The sequence below is a fragment of the Crocodylus porosus genome, unplaced genomic scaffold, assembly GCF_001723895.1.
Source record: "Crocodylus porosus isolate Cpor-Errol unplaced genomic scaffold, CroPor_comp1, whole genome shotgun sequence".
In the NCBI taxonomy this organism is placed as follows: Eukaryota; Metazoa; Chordata; order Crocodylia; family Crocodylidae; genus Crocodylus; species Crocodylus porosus.
The window spans coordinates 52948624-52969352 of NW_017728943.1; the positions used below are offsets into that span (position 1 = coordinate 52948624).

At 42.6% G+C, this 20729-nt stretch overlaps 1 protein-coding gene across 1 annotated transcript; it reads right to left on the reverse strand.

Annotated features, from left to right (window-relative positions):
- Positions 1–250: 250 nt before the first annotated feature.
- TMEM247 (transmembrane protein 247) lies at positions 251–4477 on the reverse strand. The gene is made up of 3 exons (XM_019548562.1): positions 4351–4477; positions 1693–2013; positions 251–613 (listed from the first exon to the last, which is right to left on the reverse strand). The coding sequence occupies exons 1-3, from the start codon at positions 4351–4353 to the stop codon at positions 251–253; spliced, it is 687 nt and encodes a 228-aa protein (XP_019404107.1). The 5' UTR covers positions 4354–4477.
- Positions 4478–20729: the final 16252 nt, after the last annotated feature.

Sequence of the window (20729 nt, forward strand, 5' to 3'; positions counted from 1 at the left end):
TGTTCTTGCCAATCTAACCAGGGGAGAAACTTCCCCAAATCTTGTGATCAGTTTGATTCTGACTGTATGTATGTACAAAATGCACTATGAGAGACATCTCAGTACAATTAGGAGCACTCTCACTGACCATTTTGAAGTGTAGCTAATGCCTGATGGATGCAATGAGCCTTGCTAGCATATTACACATTCATTGTGAAATAAAATGAACAAGGGAAGAAAATGTAAATGTTGACTTCCCTGTAGGACATCCTTAAGACACAAACTTGATTAAAAAACCCCAGGATGTCACAAGCCTACCACCCTTGTGCAAACCTTCATACCACCTCATACCACAGAAGCTAAGCTCGCTATTGCCTTCATAGCCAAACAATATGGATACCAGTAAGAGGTTTCCACTAGTGTAAGAAGAGGAAGAACATATAGCCCACAAGTAATTCCAAAGCTTTTTAATTAAATATAAGAGGGTGACTGCAATGACAAAAAGATGATGCTTCTTAACAAAAAAGAACAGCAGTTCCCTCACTGCATAGATAACATGAATGAAGATGAAGCAATACAGGAACAAAGAAAGCTGGTCCTGAGGTCTGAGGAGGTCCTGAAGTCCCTCAGCAGCCTGTGGAAAAAAGGGAAGAAATGTGAGATATTGCAACCCCGTGTTCTATATCTCACCTTACAAAGACCCCTTTGGTCCGCACAAGTAGGCTTTGGATCCGGCTGCTTTGGATGCCAGTGATCCAATCCAGAGCTCTGGATCGGGTTCCCACTTTGATCCAGCCATAGCAGCTTTGAAGCTGTCAGGCAAAATTCGTAACATGGGTACTTGTGCAACTGTGTCTGTCTTGGGGCAGTTGATTGTTTGTATTGATTATTTCCTCTCCTTAGTTTGTGGTTGTGTAGGTGTTAATGATTGCTTGTTAACTCGTTAACACCTAATGAGAGCACACATATATGGGGCCTCTTCTGCTCCTTGGAGCAAGTGTGAATGGTAGCATAGAGATTTAGCTGGGAGGAGGGAAAAAGCCCAGAAAGTGAAGGATTTGGTACTTTGAAACTGCAGGTTGGGGGTATTCAAAGGGGGGTGGCCATGGGGAGCAAGTAGAAAAAGTGCATCTGGTTAAGGAAGGGAAAAGGGACTTATTTCTTTTATTCAGATCCCAAGATCAGGGCTTCATGCATCAGGTCAGAGAAAGCTCCTTTGTATTTTCTTGGCTGAGGCAGGAAAAAAGGGAAGGGGAGGCTTATCAGTAGATACAGCAGAGAGAAAGAGTGCTGATTTCTGCTGGGCTTTTCTTCTGGTTTGTTTACTTGGTTACATTGGAAGGAGAGGGCGTTTTTATGAGAGGGCAGAATTTTCCAATCAGCATGGGAAACTGAAGCTGCAGTTGCATTTACACGGAAGGGAGGTTAGTCACTTTTAACCCTGTCTCCTATCAGACAAACCAAAAATATGAAAAAGGCAGGATAACTTTTTTCTTCAGTAGAATCATTCATCTGTAAGATGCAAGTGTAAGTCATGATGCTGGGATTTGATTTAGACTAACTAGAAGGTTCCTCAAAAGTTAAGAGAATTAAGCTCATTCACTTCCTTCCTGGCGATTTGGAAAAAACGTTATTTGAGGTGGTAGCCATTTTCTGAATGCATGTCCTGGACCATGCCATTCTTCTTCCTTATATTGTCACTTTTATACTTACTGGCCCAGATGCCTGCAGACGCATTAGCTCCATCTTCTCTTTGTGCTGCCGTTGCTTCTGCTTCTCTTCATATTGATATTTCAGCATTGCTAGCTCCATATCCTGCCGCATCTTCTCCAGCTCAGTCTCAGTGGCTGGGGTCTGCCTGAAATTTGCCACCTTCATCTCCAGCCAGTTATTGATTTTCCTCTCATTGGTGACTGATTGCAGATACTTGAGTTCTGCCTGTGGCTTGGTCTCCCTATGCATCTCCTGGTCTGCAGTGTTTTGTAGCTCTGTCGCATCATCAGAGAGATCTGCGAGACTATCAGGAGTTTCTTCCTAGTATGTTTGGGGGTTGAGGGGAGAATCATCCATTCAAATTTAAGCTGATAAAAACTATGTAAGCATCTTCTGGCAAAAGAAATGTGTTCAACTTAACTTATGCAGATTTAGCCTGTGTGTGTGTAAAACACCTGTACTTAAATATTAAGGTCCTATTAAAGTCCTATTTGCACAACTAAGCCAGAGGCTCCACTTGCAGCATGGCTTAAAGTTGTAAAGTAACCATGTCCTCATGACCAAATCAAAGTACTTGGCAAAAACCCAAGGTCTAGAATGCTGATGTACAGATAAAAAATACTAAGGATCATTTGGAAGATAAGGAAGTCTAGTAAGTGATATTATACCCAATAGGAACTTACTTTAAGAACTTCCTCTGAGAACTATGATATGAAGATCCTGCCACCATCTTTGATATCAATAGCTAGAATATTTTATCATTCTGGAGTAATTTCTCTGTACATAACATGAGGTTTGTCAAAATGAGCCAATAAAAATGAGAAGCCAGTTTGTTTTGGGAACGAGAGACACAGTTACTCATGCTAGTCTTAAATCAAGTAGAAGGCAGGATAGATTTGCACCTTTCAGAGTAACCAAAGTGTGCACACAGGTGTGTGTGCATGTGTACATTATATATATGTGTACACACACACACACACACGTGTACATGTAGCACAGAAAAGGGAGTGCTAACAGGCTAAATTAGCAGGAGTAGCATTGGGTTGAGTAGGATTGGGTTTCCAACGAGAAGCCACAAATAGACCATGCAAGGGAGGTCATATATCTCCCTTATAAGATAAAGGAAACCTGAATATATTCTTTGTACAGGGGCACATCCAGGATTCTGTTAAGGAGGATATGGGAGTAGAGACTGGCACTGCAGGGGTGGGGGGTAGGGAGCTGCACTCCATTCCCTGCCCTCAGCTTCTCCCCTCCATGGTGGCAGGCAAACTGTGCCATGGGAACAGCAGGGCTGGTTTTATGTCCATCCCTTTTCCCCCCTCAGCAGGACTTTTTTAAAGTCCTGTTGCTTTCCTCTTTCCCCACCTGCTGCTGTCACTGTCCCTGCGTCCTCCCCTGGCCTTAAAGACTCCGGAGATGCTCCTGCCACACTCCAGCCTGGCTGCATGGGAAGACAGGCTCAGCCAGGAACAGTATTGGCAATGGACAGGTTCTCCCTCCCTGAACCTGCTCCTGAGCGGATGGGCAACACCTGGGGAATCAGACAGAGAGGAGACACCTGCCTGCTGCCACTGCTTCCACTTTCCCCACCTGAGCCCGGGTCCCTGTGGAGCCCTGCAATAGTGGGTAGGAATGTCTCTGGAGCCACCCCATCTGGGACAGTAGCAGCAGTGGGCAGAGGAAAGGGGAGGGAGGAGATGCATCATTGAGTACAGAGGGAAAGTTCCTGCTTGCTTCAGGGACTTAAAAAAAGTCCTTGACTGCTGCTCCTGTAGCATCAACTAATCGGGGGGGGGGGGTGCCACAGCACCCCCTCTGGGCCCACCTGTCTTTATAACTTCAAGGCTCTACCTTCCAGTTAAGTCTGGCTCAAAGGTGAGAATATTACATATCTGCTATTTCTATAGTTTGTCCTGTGCATTCTTAATTATTTGTGAACATCAGTGAGCTAAAGAAAGCTTGTGTGTGTTGAGCATTTGCAAGTGCTGGTTTTGGAGAGCTGAACTGGGATGACTTTGTGACAGCCTGAGTTGCTTTTTTATTCAGCATCTTGCATGATGTCCTTTGCTCTCCAAAAAGCTCTTTAGGAAGATGCACATATTGAAGAGCTAGTGACAACCAGACAGCTGCCCTGTGATCTTTGTTTTGTGACTCTCGGATATTTTGCACCATTACATTTTTATATCCCATTTTTCAGCACCTGTGTGTCATGTGTGGATGCCTCTGCTCAGCCCCTCCCATGTCCTTATTTTCCTGATGTCTGATTTTGCCCCTAGTATAACCCAGGCTCTGTAGCCATCCCTAGGTTGTCTTCTGAAAAGCATAATTCTCTTTCAGACTGGCTATAACAAGTGAGATGCTGCCGTGCTTTAGGGAAGTGGCAGATCCGTTGCTTAAAGTGCTGGATCCTCAGCTGGTGTAAGTCTGCAGAGCTGTAAAGTCTGTACCCTGCAGAGCTATGCTGATGGGCACCAGTCAAATATCTGATTTGCAGTATTTATTTACAAACTGTATGAAGGAAATGTGAGAGGAAAGATTCCGCTGAGAAGGATTCAAACAGAAGTGGTAAAACCACTTACAATCCTGTCTTTTGGGTCAAAACCCATGACATGAGGCAAGGAAAATAGGAAGCTGAACAATAACTCTTATTCTTACCATTTACAGCTTTGGCACAAAGCGAGGGGGAGACAAACTGGTAAATGCTGGATTTTTAGCTAAGAGATTCTGTTTCAGAAGCCTTTCATTCCCCCCATGGGGAGCATTCAGCCCCCTCTGCCCCAGTTCAGGCCAGACTCGCATACAATGTCCAAGCCAAAACACAGACTTTTTACACGAACTGCCATGCTGAGGTCATAGAGACCACACTGTGCTGTCATCGCAATCTACTGTTACTACAGTAGCCCAGAACTCGGGCTACTAGGGCTACTATGAGCCACTAACTCTCATGTCCAGAAGCTCTGGTGCAAGGAAATTGCCAATGCTGCATGCAGAAACAGGAGTAGAACCCAGTTTGACTAGGGTCCAGTTTAGGGCCTTCACTTCTTTAAGTAGCATCCTGCCTCTCTTACCATACCTTCCTCACTCTCTAGTTATCCAGACTGAGTTCTTTTCCACAGCTGCATTATTCATGGTTGGCAGGAAGTCTTCATTCTCCACGTCTATACTCATTGTCAACTGGCAAAGATTTGTAGAAGTTATGGGAAGAAAAACATTAACGAGCGATTTGAAGGAGGCTAAGGCAGTGGTATAATGGATTTGGGGAAGTTTTCCCCATAGATAAGGGAAAACATAACTGAAAGGTGGTTTGCAGAAGAGCTTGTTAGCAGACTAAACAAGAACTGAGCTGTCAGTACTGGTAGAGTGAAGGCAGATGTTAGCAATGCAATAAGGTAGATCTGGTAGGAGTAAGGCTGGGCAGGGTGGTACCTTGGAGAAATTCATTTGAAGAAGCATAAACTTTCATAGGAAATGTCCTACTTTGTCAGATGTCTGCAATGAGTAGCCTCTGATAAAGTAGGCTTTCACCTATGAAGGCTCTTTCTGAATGAATTAGTCTCTAAGAAGTTACCCTGCCCTATCTTCCCCTTTAAACTACCATAGCTCTTAACCCATAGTTCTGATAGTTAAGATATTGCTAAAGGTGAAGGTCCCGATGAGAAGCAAACTGCCCATCAAGCATGACTGGTAGGGGGGAACAGAACACCTGTGTCACCCCTCCCTCCCCCTGCCATCTTGGGTCCAGACCCGCTCCCTCCCTTCCCCACCTGCTGCTTTGGGCTTGGGCTCATTTCCCCCCTTCCCCCTATCATTTTGGATCTGGTTCCCCTCACTGCTTCAGCTTTGTGCCCATGTGTCCCCCCTCCTCTTCTTCCCCCCCACTCTGGGGCTGGCGGTGGGGAGAGGAACTTGTATTCGGCAATGGTGGCTGGGGCAGTGGTGGGCAGCCAGCCGCACACTGCTAACAGTAACCCCCCCTTCACGCTCCCCTCCCTCCCTTCTTCCCCTCTGCCCTGCCACCTCCCCCTCCCTACTGGCTATTGTTGGGGGGAGTCCACTCCGACCCCCAGCTCCAGCCCCTTAGTCCCCACTCTCATGGTGGCTCTCCACTGTGTTTCTCTGTCTTTGCAGAGCACTCTAATTGGCTGCCAAGACAACCAATCGGAGTGCAAATAAAGCATTACGGACAGACAGACAGACAGGCAAACTAAGGCTTTTATAATATTAGAATAATTGGAAACCAAATGGAAAATGCAAGGCAGAACTGGGAGCACAGAAGAACTAGGACAATAAATCAGGCAGCAGTGTTTTTGAATGGACTTGAAGGGGAACACATTTGGAAGCATCAAAACCAGAAAAATTAAACTTACGGTAGTCAACGTACAGTACTCACTTAGAAAACAAGGTACAGGAACGTCCTAGATAGAAGCTTTAGCAGGCTGGACAGAGACAATCTTGGAACTTTGCAGTGTTCTTTAAGAAGTGGCAAGATTTAAAAACAGCCAGGTCATATGAGTCTATAAAAATAGAGTGAATCAAGGAAAGATGACACCCAAATTATGGAGCTGAATACAGAGGAAGGTAGTAACATCACCTACAGTAATAAAATGGTGGAGAGAGATAAACATAGAAAAAAAATTAAAACTCAGATTTTGCCTTATTGATTTTAAGTTGACACACAGAGCAAGAAATATCATTATTGTTCCACGTTCATGAACACTTAGAAAACTGAACAACCCAATTGTGAGAGCTACAGGAAATGATTCTAGCATATTGCTGCTGCTCTCCTTTTGCTCGTGGGCTCATGCTCTCCCTCTTTCTCGTTTTCTCTCCCTCTGTGCTGAGAGAGCTACTGAGGGTAGTGTGTATGTTTGAAAACTCTTGGTAATAAAAAACCTGATTAAATTGTTCCATCTGTTGTGGATTTTCATTCCCGGGAGAATGACAATATAGAGTGTCAGGAGAAAAAAAATATAAACTAAATATGGCTTCCATGTAGAAAAATACAGAAGAAAATAGGCCTGCCTATTAGTTTTTAAAGAACAAGCAGCAGAACCGGGAACAGTTACTGGAGTTGATCTTTGTAGGACTTAAGGCAAAAAAGTGGTCTGCAGCCCACAAAGTGTCTTATTTTCTACTGTTTTTGGTTAAAAATGTTATGCAGATTATGAGCCTATAGTGCCAAATCTCCCAACACACAGGAAAATCCAAACAGGCTTCTTGAGCTATATGGATGCTTTTTTTCTAAAGACCCTGCCTCCACTCAAAAATGAACTTTCTTTGAAAGAAACCATGGACCTACTAAGAAAATTAATGAGTTTGTCCCAGCTACAGTTGCTAAAAGTCAGTTTTCACAGAAGGTGATGATAAGTTGAAGGATAGTAACTTAATAAAACCAAACTAAAAAAAATGACTACAGGAAGACAATTTAACACTGAAAAAACCATTAGGACAGCCAGTGCACAGGAAGTATTCCAGGAGCAAATGAAAGTACCAACTAGAAGTAGTCCAGTCATAATGTGCATATAATAAAACAAATAATCACACACCATCAATCCAAAGGAAATCTTAGAAAAGCATGGTTGGAAGGGACCTCAGGAGGGCATCTAATCCAACCCCTGCTCAAAACAGGACCATCCCCAACTAGATCATTCCAGCCAGGGCTTTGTTGAGCCAGGCCTCAAAAGCCTCCAAGGATGGAGATTCCACCACCTCTCTAGGTAACCCATTCCAGTGCTTCACCACCTTCCTAGTAGGAAAGTTTGTCCAACATAAACATCCCATTCTGCAATTTGAGATGAACGCTCCTTGCTCTGTCTCTTCTAAAGACCAGTTCCATCAGCCGCTCCTCAGAAGTTATGTGTCCCAGCCCCCTAACCATTTTTGTTGCCCTCCACTGGACTGTCTCCAACTTGTCCACATCCTTTCTATAGCGGGGAGCCCAAATCTGGACATAAGTACTCCAGATGTGGCCTCATCTGTGCAGAATAGAGGGGAATAATTGCTCCTCTTGATATGCTGGCAATGTTCCTTTTAATGCAGCACAGTATGCCCTAAGCCTTCTTGGCAACAAGGGCACACTGTTGACTCATATCCAGCTTATTGTCCACCATAACCCTTTTCTGCAAACCTGCTGCTTAGCCAGTTGATCCCAAGCCTGTAGCAGTGTATGGAATTATTCTGCCCTTTGTGCAGGACTTTGCATTTGTCCATCTTGAACCTCATGAGATTTCTTTTGGCCCAGTCCTCCAATTTGTCTTGGTCATGCTGAATCCTAGCCCTCCAGCATATCTACTACTCCCATCCAGCCAGCTTTCTATCCACCTTATAGTCCATTCAACACATATTTCCTCAATTTGCTTGCAAGAATACTGTGTGAGACTGTATCAAAAGCCTTGCTCAGTCAGGGTATAGTAAAAGTTCTGATAACTGGCATCTTACAAGCCGGCATGCTCAATTAACCAGCATGCTGGCTTGTAAGATAAAGTGAAACCAGAAGTGCCCACCATGGCACTTCTGGTTTCTCTGAGCACCCACAACAAAGCAGCCTGAGCTACCGAGCCCCCACGGCCCAGGGGCAAAACAGGCTGTGCAGGGCCTGTCTCCCTGTCCCATGGGACCTGCACGGCCTGTGGAAGGGGTGGCAATGCTGCTGGAGGGGCCAAGGGATGCCTCAGATGCAGCGGGAGAATCGGTGGCCCTGGCCGCTCAATTAACCGGCATATTTTGTTATCTGGCATCCCCCATTCCAAGGAGATGCTGGATAACAAAGCATCCACTGCCTTCCCCACATCCACAGTAGTAGTTGCCCTTGATGAATCCATGCTGACTATTCCTGATCATTTTCTCTTCCCCTCCAAGTGCTTAGAAATCGATTCCTTGAATACCTGCTCCATGATTTTTCCATGGACTGAGGTGAAGCTGACTGGTTTGTAGTTCTCTAGATCCTCCTTCTTCCCTTTCTTAAAGATGGCCACTATATTTGCCCTTTTATAATCATCCAGGACCTCCTCTGGTTGCCATGAGTTTTCAAAGATAATGACCAGTGGCTCTGCAATCACATTGGCCAACTCCCTCATCACCCTTGGATGCACTGCATCTGGCCCCATGGACTTGCACATTCAGCTTTTCTAAATAGTCCATAACCTGTTCTTTCATCACTAAGGGCTACCCACCTTCTTCTGAAACTGTGCTGCCTGCTGCAGTAGTCTGGGAGCTGACCTTGCCTGTGAAGACCAAGGTAAAAAAGGCATTGAGTACTTCAGCCTTTTCCTCATCATCTATCACTAAGTTGCCTCCCCCATTCAGTAAGGGCCCTACTAGGGCTGTGCAAAGCTTCAGTCACTGATTCAATTTGGCAGCGATTTGGCCCGATTTGGCAGACAAATCTCCAAATCTGAATTGACTCAGGAGACCCTTTAATCTCTATGAATCAAATTGGAACCCTCCGAATTGATCTGGAGAGATTCGATGATTCAGACATAGACAGGGCTTTAAATGTTTTTTCTACATTCCTCAAGTACCAGGAGGCTCGTGAACCCTGTGCTGGTGGGGAAGCTGCAATGTCCCACAGGAGTGCTGGGGCTTCCCCAGCACACTCAGCGGTGACCCGGAAGTGGCCCAGAAGCACTTCCCCCACCCCCCGGCTTGGCAATTGGTGCCTCCTTGGTTGGGGGGGAGGCACCCAGGGTCCCCCCACAGCTGATCACTGAGCGAGGCACGCTGGGGGGGGGGTCCAATCTGCTGAGCACATGGGGAGCCCTCCCCCGCCTCCCCCAGTCCTGTGGGACACTCCATCCATCCCAGAATCACAGCATTCATGAGCCACACCTGGTACCTTGAGGTATGTAGAAAAAACAGTTAAAGCTACGTCTATCGCCAAATTGCTGATCCTCCAAATTAGTATTGAATCTTCAGATTCGGATTCGGCTGAATTGAACTGTGACAGTGAGCTGAATTAACAAATTAAATCACTGTTCCCCGAATCGGGCTGAATCCAAATCAAATATGACCCGCTTCACACACCCTTAGGACCTACACATTCCCTTACCTTTCTCTTATTCCTAACATACTTGAAACCCTTCTTCTTACCCTTCATATCCCTTGTTAGTTGCAACTCCAGTTGTGCTTTGGTTTTCCTGATTTCATCCCTGCATGCCTAAGCAATATTCTTATACTTCTCCCTAGTCATCTGTCCAAGATTCCACTTCCTGTAAGCTTCCTTTTTGTGTTTAAGTTCACTGAAGTATTCTCTGCTATAACAAGTTCATCACCTGCCATATTTGCTATTCTTCCTGTGTGTTGGGATGGTTGGTTCCTGAGCCCTCTGTGTATTCTTTAAAATACAACCGGTTCTCCTGGACTCGTTTCCCCCTCAGACTGGCCTCCCAGGGAATCCTGCCCATCAGTTCCCTGAGGGAGGCAAAATCTGCGTTTCTAAAACCCAGGGTCCATACTCTGTTACATTCCTTTCTTTCTTTTGTTAGCATCCTGAGCTCAATCATCTCGTGGACACTGCTGCCCAAGTTGCCATTCACTACTCCCCTACCAACTCTTCCCTGTTTGTGGGGAGCAGGTCAAGAAGAGCACGATCTCTCCAACACTCGTACCAAAAAAGTTGTCTCCAACTCTCTCCAAAAACTTCCCAGATTTCATGTGTATTACTGTATTTCCTGTGTACTGCTGTATTGTCCTTCCAGCAGTTCCGCATGAGAACCAGGGCCTATGATCTGAAAACTTCTACAAATTATACCTCATTCTCCTGGTCTGGTGGTTTATTGCAGACACCCACCATGACATCACCCTTGTTGATCTCTCCTCTAACCTTAACACAGAGTCTTTCAACAGGCCTATCTCCAGGTTCATACTGGAGCTCTGAGCAATCATACAGCTCTTTTATATATCGTAAAAGTATGCATACACATGGCATGTTCACTACTGAGTAAACCGACTCCTCTCCACAACTGGAGTGGACACACAGCTTTAAACTGGGTTAAAGTTACTCCTTAAAAAATGATTAATTACATTGGTGTAAATTACACTACCCTGGTGTGTCTACTCCCCTCTCATTGAATGTTATTTCTTGCCACCTAGTGGCCAGGTGGGGTAGCACCTACTACAGGCAGCCAGCTTGCAGTCATAGGTCTGGTGTCTGCTTCAGAGTAAATTTACCACAGAGTAATATCTGGGGTATATTACCCTGTACAATTTCCAAAAATGGAAAAATATCAAAATCAAAATAACAATTGCACATTTGTTGGTTATAAATTAACGTGCTAAAAGTTGGTGTATGACATCAGAAGATACATTTGTAAAGGTGGGGAAACCATCAGAGAGGATGAGGCCATAAAAGTAAACCACTGGTTTGAATAAGGGATGTGCAGAGCCTTAAGATCTGAGACAGCCATAATACAAGGACACTTCTGTCTAACACAATGGTTCTCAATCTTTTTTAGATTTGATGCACACCTGGATAAATTTCAGGTACCCGTTGGAAAATGCCAGCTCTTGGTTGTCATTTGTTTCTCCACTACAGAGAATTTAATAGAGCAACTCTTCTGTTGTAAAGAACTCAGAAAGACTGAAAAGGTCAGAACATGTTTGACAGTATTGATTCTTATTTGAAATCTGTGGGTTTATCTTGTGAATCATGTCTGCACACCTAAAAGTGCTAATGTTGCATGGTGCCCTGTGGCACTGCTGGAAGGCTCTCAAGGCACCCCTTGTCGAACCATTTACATTATTTACTAGCTATCAACAGCAAGTGTTTTCAATGCATTAGGTGCTCAGTCTGGATACTGGCAGATCACTCTGAACAAAGAGCAGCAAATACTTTCCATGCTGTTTGGAAGATTGGACTTTAGGGAAATGTCCTTTGATATGTTTTCTGCATGAGAGACTCCAGAAAAAAGGGTGAATGAAAACTGGAGTATAAGTCATTGTTGATGACATCCAGAATATGGCAGCATTAAAAAGGAGCACGAAAAAACCTACTACTTGTAACCCAGGTAGACCCTAGGGTGTGCCATATTCTCAATCAAATGGGATGGGTAGGCAGGAGAAGGTGCTGTGAGAGGGTTGCTGGAATTTCAGGCAGATCCCTCTTTTCTGCAACAGCAGGCTCAACCTGCTTCGAGTGCCTCCCATGAGCTGATCTGAGCACTGTTGAAGCTCAGGCAGGGTCCCGATGATGGTCTTCTCTGGAGCTCTTCTCTCCTCGCCATCCCCTGCTGGGTATTTTATATACACTGGAGGCCCCGCCCCTGAAGTCTGCCCAACCTGCAAAGCACAGTCTTTAATCAGATCCAGGGGCTCCTTGCTCCCCCCACCCCTCTGAGCAGAGGCGGGGCAAGTCCCTCCCAGCTGTTACTGGATTGGTGCAAATGTTTCAACAATCTGAAGTGTCCTTTTCCAAGCCGGGCTTGCTGGGCAAAATTATGAATGCAGTACAGTAGTTAAAAGTACTAGCCTTAAAGAAAAAGAGCCCATACTAGGGATGCTGACCAAAATATCAACATGTATGCCATATTTTCTTGCAAATACCATGCACCGCTTTCCCAAAAGCAAAAGAAAGCAGATGCTGGAAATCAGAGTGTGTATTATATACAAGGAAATATGGTAAGAACAGTTTCTGTTGCTTAGTCAACAACAGCAAAGTTAAAGTAACCACTCAATCCACAGAAAACAGAACAATGAGCATTGTTGAGCATATCCAGCTCCCTATCTGCTCCCACTCAGCTACTTACCATAAGGAAAGATTTTTTCCCCTCATTCTGCCATTCATAAGGTGCATATCTTATTCTGTGGCACATTACATGCAAGAAAATACGGTACTAAGGTTAACATAAATTACAGTACCTTAACAAGAAGACGGGACATGAGCACAGCATGTATTGATGGGATAGCAACCTGAACAAGGTTTTCTGATGTAGAAAGGACGTCACCATCCTCAAAACAAAACCGAGCAATGCTATAACAAAAACAGGGAAATAACACAACCATCAAGTGCTTCAAAAGGAGCAATTGGAGCAGCATAGTTGCAAGCAGGAACTCCAGTAGCATAGGGGTTGGGACTGCTGACACTGATGCAGGAAAATCCCACTCAGATAGAAAAGGAGTTGTGTGTCATTGGACTGGAGATCAAAATTAAGCCAGTGCACACATGGCCACCTGGTAACAGTGGAAATAAATCACAAGCTGCCCGAGAATATATTTGACAAACCCCTAGATTTTGCATCACCAAGACTACTCAGTATGATCTTGAAGTTGTCAAGGTATGAACTGAAAATAACATTCCAGTAGCAGAACTGGAAAATTCCCGTAGCAGATTCATAAAGGACACACCAGTATGAAATTATCTGGTGAAGATAGTTGACAGACACAATTTATTGGCCCAATCTGAATATACACAAAGAGAAGAAATGGGAGTGACGGCTACATTTTGCAAAGTATAGAGTGACAGGACTGAAAGGCACTATGCCACTTCTGACAATACATGATGCTACTAGCAGAACCTTGCAGAAATTGGCAACTGGTTCATTTAAATATAGATAAAGCTGCTCCTTCTAATAAATGATTGATGCAGTTGTTTTTTTCAAAGTTATTTAAGTAATAAACTGATTTAGCCAACACTGCAGTGAAACATACCAAAGCAGTGTTTGTTGGACAGTATACATTATGAACTCAGGTTGGGAAATAGACCAAAGGACACATCTGAGGAATTTCAAGGATTTGCAAGACGGGGCTAGGATTTTGTGCACAACTGGCAGTCCCTGTTATCCACAACCTAAGGAGTAATAAGAATATGTCCAAATAGTCAAGCAGATATGAACCAAAGCAAATAAAGATGGTCATGATATTCACCTTGGCTTATTAAACTCCTGAAGGGCATTTACAGAGTCCAGGTCTTTAGCTCTCCTGATGTTAATGAGTACAAAGCTCGGATATTTATGAAGAAGTTGCTTCTGACACTCAAAGTAGCACATCACAACAGAACAAAACAGAAAGAAATTCTGACTAGGATAAAATGCTACAATGACTTGATTGTTCTTCTGATTCAGTTACCAGGCCTGGCCACCACTAACCATACAGCTTTGCATTCTTACAATGACCCTTCTTACGGAGCCTATGTGGTTAGTGGTGCTTAGGCCTGGTAACTGAATCAGAAGAACAATCCAAGTCATAGGTAAGAGAGACAGAAAATGGACAAAAATTTCTTCCCTGTGCTGAAAGAATATAAAAATGGAGGAACCATCTTCATATGTCCAAAGGATTCACCAGTGAGTTGATTCTAAACATGGAGACTATTCATTGCCTGTCACACACAAAATAATTAAATTAGCTGATCATTTTTAAACTATAGTGCTCAGAGCTGTGAATAAACTGTCATTACAGGGGACAAAAGAAGGCCTAGATAAAATTTCTCAATGTGCATATATAAAAGTCCTGTAACAGAAGTAAAGCTATGCTTAATAACCTTCACTACATGAAAAATGGCAGCAGAGAATCCAATACGCTGAATTTAAGTGTTTCGTCTAAGAGGTTTATTCAAAATTCACTGTGGTAAAAGAAGAATAAAGATTATTTGCTTGATTTATGATGACCTCCTATGACTGAATAATTCTCTAAAGCTTTAAAAATAAATCTTATTCACTTTTCCGCTATGTATTATTTTTCTTGATGGACAGTAGATTATATGTATTAATTCAATTGAGGATCTCAAAGAACTATACAAATATAAAATGGTCTTGTGGCTAAACTAGGACTTAGGTGTTCTGGGTTGAATTTCCAGCTCTAACACAGACTTCCTGTGTGACCTGGGGCAAATAAGGTACAGTTAAATCCAATTCCCAGTGAAATCAATTGACATCATTGGGCTTCTTTAATCTACTTAGGCTTTAAATCCTCAGCAAGTAAAAAATAAAACTGGTTTAATAATACTTCCTTTGCTTGGTCAGTTTGGACCACAAGGGAACATATTTTCATATGACAAAGAAAAGTAAGTATTATTAGACTCCTAAAAATTATTAAGTTCCTAAAGATGCTAATGGATGTCTAGTGGGATTAGGTACATAATTTTTATTTTAAGTCAATGGAATTTAGGAATCTGATTTGTGGAGGAGCTTGGGAAAAATCACACCAGGTACCTGGTACATGTGTTCTGAGATTAGAGAAATTCTGAAGTCAGAAAGAAGGCAAGATAGATTTTTTCACCTCATGGACTAACTAAATTAGATCTATAGCTGTATCTATATCTATCTATCTATGGTAGCCTGTCTTAGCATGAACTCTGTTAATTCAGCCTGCCACTGCTCCAAGGTTGACAACTCCTGCCTTAAAGCAGCAAGATATAAAATCAATCTCACTCCCTCCCCTCCTTTCCCTGACCCAATGAATACTGAATCATTTATACCAGTGGTCTCCAAACTTTTTTGATTGCGCACCCCTATCAGTAAAAAATTTTTGAGCATGCACCCCCAATATATGTATATTTATATCAATATAAATATAAATAGAAGTTCTAATATTTTCTTCCTGCACTCCAGTGGATCATCTTGTGCACCCCACTTTGGAGACCACTGATTTATACAGATAGGAAGAGTTGGAAAAGGGAAGACTGGGATGGAGACACACACATTAGAAAGCCCTAAACTCTAGTGATTGGCAAATTCTCCATGGATGTGGGAAATCTCCATTAATATATGTGCTCCAGTCAGGCAGAGTGAAGGCCTGAAAATATATCTCCTCCTTCACCAGTGAGTGCCCTAACAGCTGAGCTATTGGATAAAACAGGGTATGGATTCATTCATAGAACCAGCTTGCCCCAAACAGCCTCTTCTCTGCTTGTCTTTTGAATATATGTTGAATTAACTACATAGTAAAAGTGCGTGATGCATAGGTTTACTGTGTAGTAAATCATTTGAAGCCACAGTAAAGTTACATTTCAAAAGCTATGTAGTAACTTTACTATGTGGGGAGATTACTACATGATAAAAGTCATGTGTCCCATCTCCTAGTCTATTTCCCATTCCAGAACAGCCATTTGCTCCATGCACACTGGCTTCCCTACCACCTTGTGGCCAGGCATTGTAATAATGCCAACCGCAGCAGCTACCTTGGAACTAAGCTACCTTCCCTACTATCAAGAAAAATATGGGGTAAACTGTGCTGTGTGTCCACACCCCTGGGATGATAAAATCCAGAGAGAAGACACACAATTTCGTAAAGGGAAACAGACCTGCCATTTCTCCTAAGGGCCTTAATATGGCTAAGATTCACTGCTGGCATGCAGGCTTCATAAAGTTGGCTGGAGAAAGGTGTTCTCTTGGCTATTAGCTGAGCAGCCATAAAACAGTTGAATCCCTATATTACCACTTGTAGATCTAGTTTAAATTACATATATTATTTTGTTCCACACAGATGGCTACTTTATTATATGCCAAAAATACTTATCCAATTCTACTCTTAACCCCAGTGGCACCAGCCTCTGTAATGCAACAAAACTCTTTCCAAGTGTTTGGTAAAAAGAACCTGTACAAAGAATCTCACAAGTTCAATTTCTTCAGTATTAACAAAAGACAGCACATTTTCTGTTCCTTGCTTTCTCAGTTTAATTGCCCAGTCTCTATGATTTGCCTTACTGGATTATCATTCATCAATCATGTCCTTCCCACGAGTCCATTCAGAATAGGTTAGTCATTTCAGCCTGCTTAAATTTGCTATGTGTTAGGTTTCTGAGACAGTAAGAGACCTGTTCTGATGTTTTTCTGGGTGCATATCTGTTTCTTATCACTCCACCTGCCATAAGAGCTGCTCTGGCATACTTCGATCATCTCACTGCTTCTTAATAATACTCTCAGAGGCCATTCTAGAAGAAAATATCTTTTTGAACTGCTGCATTGTGGAGGCAGGTAACCACTCAGGTCATTGGTCCAATAGGTAGTCTGTTGAACTTCACATTCTGACTGACTGTCTTCATTTTTTCTTTCTTATGCTAATGGTCATTTAAGCTGTGCACTTCAGAGCAGAGTTCACAGTACTTTAATAACCCGTATGTAATATTTGGATTTCCCAAAAGAAAGTACAGTAGTATCTTGGCTTTTCTCTGAGCATAAAAGTGATCTATTGGAATCATACCCCAACTGTAATGTAAAAACAGATGAAAATGTTTTTGAACATGCCAAAGAATGAGAGACGTTGGAAGTGTGGAAGCTGCTGTGATCTGTCTGCTATGTGACTTTCCCTGGCTCTGCAAGACACTGATCCCACCCACGCTGCTGAATACTCTGGCTGCAAAGTGTTGGCTCCTTTCTTTGCTCTGATCTCCACATTACTACATGGCTTTTATCATCCAAGCTCTCTGTCATAACATCTGTATGTATGACTGTGTTGGGGTATCTCTGATGACCTCTCAGTAATAATAGAATGAAGATAAATTCGGAGTTAAACTTACATATGAAATGTAATTGGGTTTTGAATTTAGCCTCATCAACATATTTGCACCTAAATATGTTTTCCAATTAAATGTTAACATGGGGACCTACATTTGATATGATTTTCACAGATGATTTTCATTGGGACTCTATGAAAAAATATTTCTATGTTTAAGGGAGGGCTCCTTGTTGTTTTACTTTTATCCCCTCATAAATTCTGGCTTTACAGATAAGCCTTGCAAGATTATGTCACATCTTTGTTTAACACGAGATTGAGAGAACTTCTAATTGCCCTTTCATTCATGTAGCTCTTTGTGTATGACCAGCTAAGGGAACATCAGTGACCAGCTATGGCACTCAGACAGTATTTTTCCATTACTTTTCGTCCTTGTATTGGATGCATTCTCAATTCATGTATCATGGTCCAGAATCGCGGTTAGGATGACTTGTCTTCATCTCCTTTGGAGGATGGTTCCCTCAAATGAACTTTGCTGTCATAAATGTTTGGCTTTAATACCACTAAGAAGCTTTCTGCTGTCATCATCTACTATACCCTGGCACCTGCATTATTGGCTGACTCACGAGTTACAGTAGCCATCTTGCACTGCTTACTTTTTCTTTCTTTCTTACATTCTTTCTTTATTTCTTTCTCTTCTTTTGAAGAAACAAAGTGTTTCTTTGTTCACATGGTGTGATAGTGACAGCTTCCTGACTGGAGTTTCAGTGAATGTCCATATTGTGCAGAACTTCCAACTTCTACAACACATACACAGATACATCCTTTATCATACTCCAGTCCTGAACTGCTTTATTCCCATCTTTTGTGCAATAGCTAAACAGTAGAAAAATAAACTTCAGGACCTGTAACATTCTCCAGAGCAATACATTTAACCTGACAAGATTTGTTCATGATGCATGAGATCCTTTTCCCCTCGAGATGCATGATGCTGTATTTCTAGCTTTTGAGATGTACACTTCTCTGCCATCTGATAAATGTGTGCTTATTAACTGGGAGGAAATGACCCTGCATGTCAAAGTTGTTGCAGGTTCTTTTGCTTAGCACTTGGGAAACCATGGGAAATGTCTCTTGGTATATTAAGCATGACTTTCACATCTGAGCTTCTTTAAGAAGCTGAGTGTGAAACTCTTGAGAAATGAAGCTAGCTGTATTTTCCAAAAGCTCCTCTGCCATCTCTCTATTTCTTTGAACTTTGGTAACTCCTGTTGGGACTGAAGTGTTGTAGCCCTGATGGTCCAGGAAACGTACAAGGGGTTAGGGGTTTTTGTGGAATCTGTTATTGCACCAACAATATAGATAGGACAGGTGTTGGGCAAGTTTTGTGCCCTTCTTCAGACCTGACGGCTTATCTAACATTTCTCCCAACTATACAGTTGGTCCAATAAAAAAATATCACACACACACACACACACACACACACACGACCCCTTGTCTCTCACATAACTGCTATTAGGTTAGTTTTGTTAGCATATGGCCTACTACTCATATAATTAGTATCTATTACATCTGCTTGCTTTGTTGCACCTGAACTCTTCTAACCATATTTTTAAATTCTAAGAACATAACCTGTAATGTGTGAACCAATATGCCCACTCATATTATGTATGCATACACACTGAATAGTAATTTATCTCAAAAAACAGCATTAACTTTCAAATGCCTTCCTTGCTGAAACAAGGGGCAAGAGAGTCTCTGACATCCCTAAGAAGTTCATTCTCAGAGAATAATGAGATTTCCCTATAATAAACTTTAAAACATCCACTGGTAATCCAGTGCTGTTGGTCCAAAGGTATTTCCATTATATTTGTGTGTAGTGATATTTGGAGTTTTTTTACTCTAACTAGCATGTATGAATGTTTAGCTTCTGCTTGATAGTCAATAGAAAAAAACCTTTAGAATTTGGGGTTATGATCTTGTGAGGCACTGAAGGACTTCTCTGGGTTCTGAGTATACTCAACTCCCATTTAAAGTTAAGAGGAGGAAAAAGGACTCAGCAGCTGGCAGGTTCTGATTATTATAGTCATTATTACCTAGAGTCTTCATAACAGGGATAAACATCTGAAGGCTCCTTTCAGAGAATCTGGCTGTGCTGGAGGGTTGTATTCTTAGATGATATTTAGGCTGGATGCTAGTGAGTGAGTTCTCATTTGCAGAAATTAGATCACTCGCCTGCTGGAAATGTAGAAACATTTTCAAATGCCTTATGGGAACACCTCCACTCCCAAGTTCATCTTTACCTCCTATATCTTCAAACGACTGTTGCCACACATTGTTATCTTTCTATTGGGATGTCTGCATAGCACATTTAGCCTCTTTCTATGCCTCTTTAACTTGCTATTAAATAATCAGTCTGAATTCTCTGACTCCTCTTTAGTACTCACTAATGAGAACTCCCTTCCTGTTTCAAAAATCCCTTTGAAGTTTAGAGAAAGTCAAGAAAAAAATTCCAGTGCACCTTTGTTATGACTCAGTATTGTTTTAAAGATCATCTAAGTCTGCCCACAGAGCCAGTTTGTTACAAGTGCTACTGCTCAGTGCAGATACAGTCCCCTTTGTTTCTATGAGTGGCCGTTACTATGACCAAGATTTTGTCACTTTTGGATAGTTTGGCCATGTTAAAGATTATGTGTTAACCAACCTTTGAGCGATGTGCAGAGTTTTTCTGTCTTCTCAAAGCAGACAAAATGGCCATAACTGTGTTTACACAACCACCAAGAATGCTTCAACTTGGCAATCCAAAGGGAATGGGGAGAGTGAAGATAAGGGCAAGCATAGCCCCACTCTCCTATTCATTAATCAGTGGAAAGAGGTTCAACAAACCATATTCTTTTGCTGAATAGTCATTGTAATAAGAGTCCACATACTGCAGACATCACCATTGCCCTATTGCTACAAGTACCCATGACGCCCACTGCTAAGGGCTCTGTGAAGGGAGTACCTCAAATAATGATGTTGGGAGGGCACAGGAAGAAAACTTGGGAATATGCTTCTATAATGGCAGACAATCCAGTTTAAAGTAGGTTTGGGGCAACACAAACCTCTGATTTTGTTGGGGACTCAGCTCTTTGGCAGTGCAACAAGACTTGTTGGCAATGTGGTAGTAGGCAATCATTGATCCTTCTGGATCATAGTGTATGCATAAGAGGTCACCCAGACCTTTAATGCATACACCCACACAGTTTTTTAGAGGTGGGGTTTTAGAGGAGGCTGCCTGAACCTTCCACCCCCTACTTTAGGCCACCAAGAAAGAATCCAAAGGCCAGACCGAGTCCAGATGTTTGGTGACTTGATGGCTATAGATACGTGTGCATCTGGAAATCAAACCCAGGTCTCCTGTTTGGTAGACAAAAGTTCTAACACTGAATCACAATAGCGAGTTTATTGGTATTGACTGATACAAAATGTGCTGATCCAGGATGTCCACAGGGAGACCTGCTAGTTGAGATCCAATGTAACCTGGCCTTAAATAAAGGCTGACTCTCCTCCTCTGAGGGAAGCCAGGTGACATAGTGGTACTGCAGACATTGACAGGAATGAATTCCACTGCATCACTGTCCTCCCTGCTGGCTTGTGGTAGGGTTAAATTT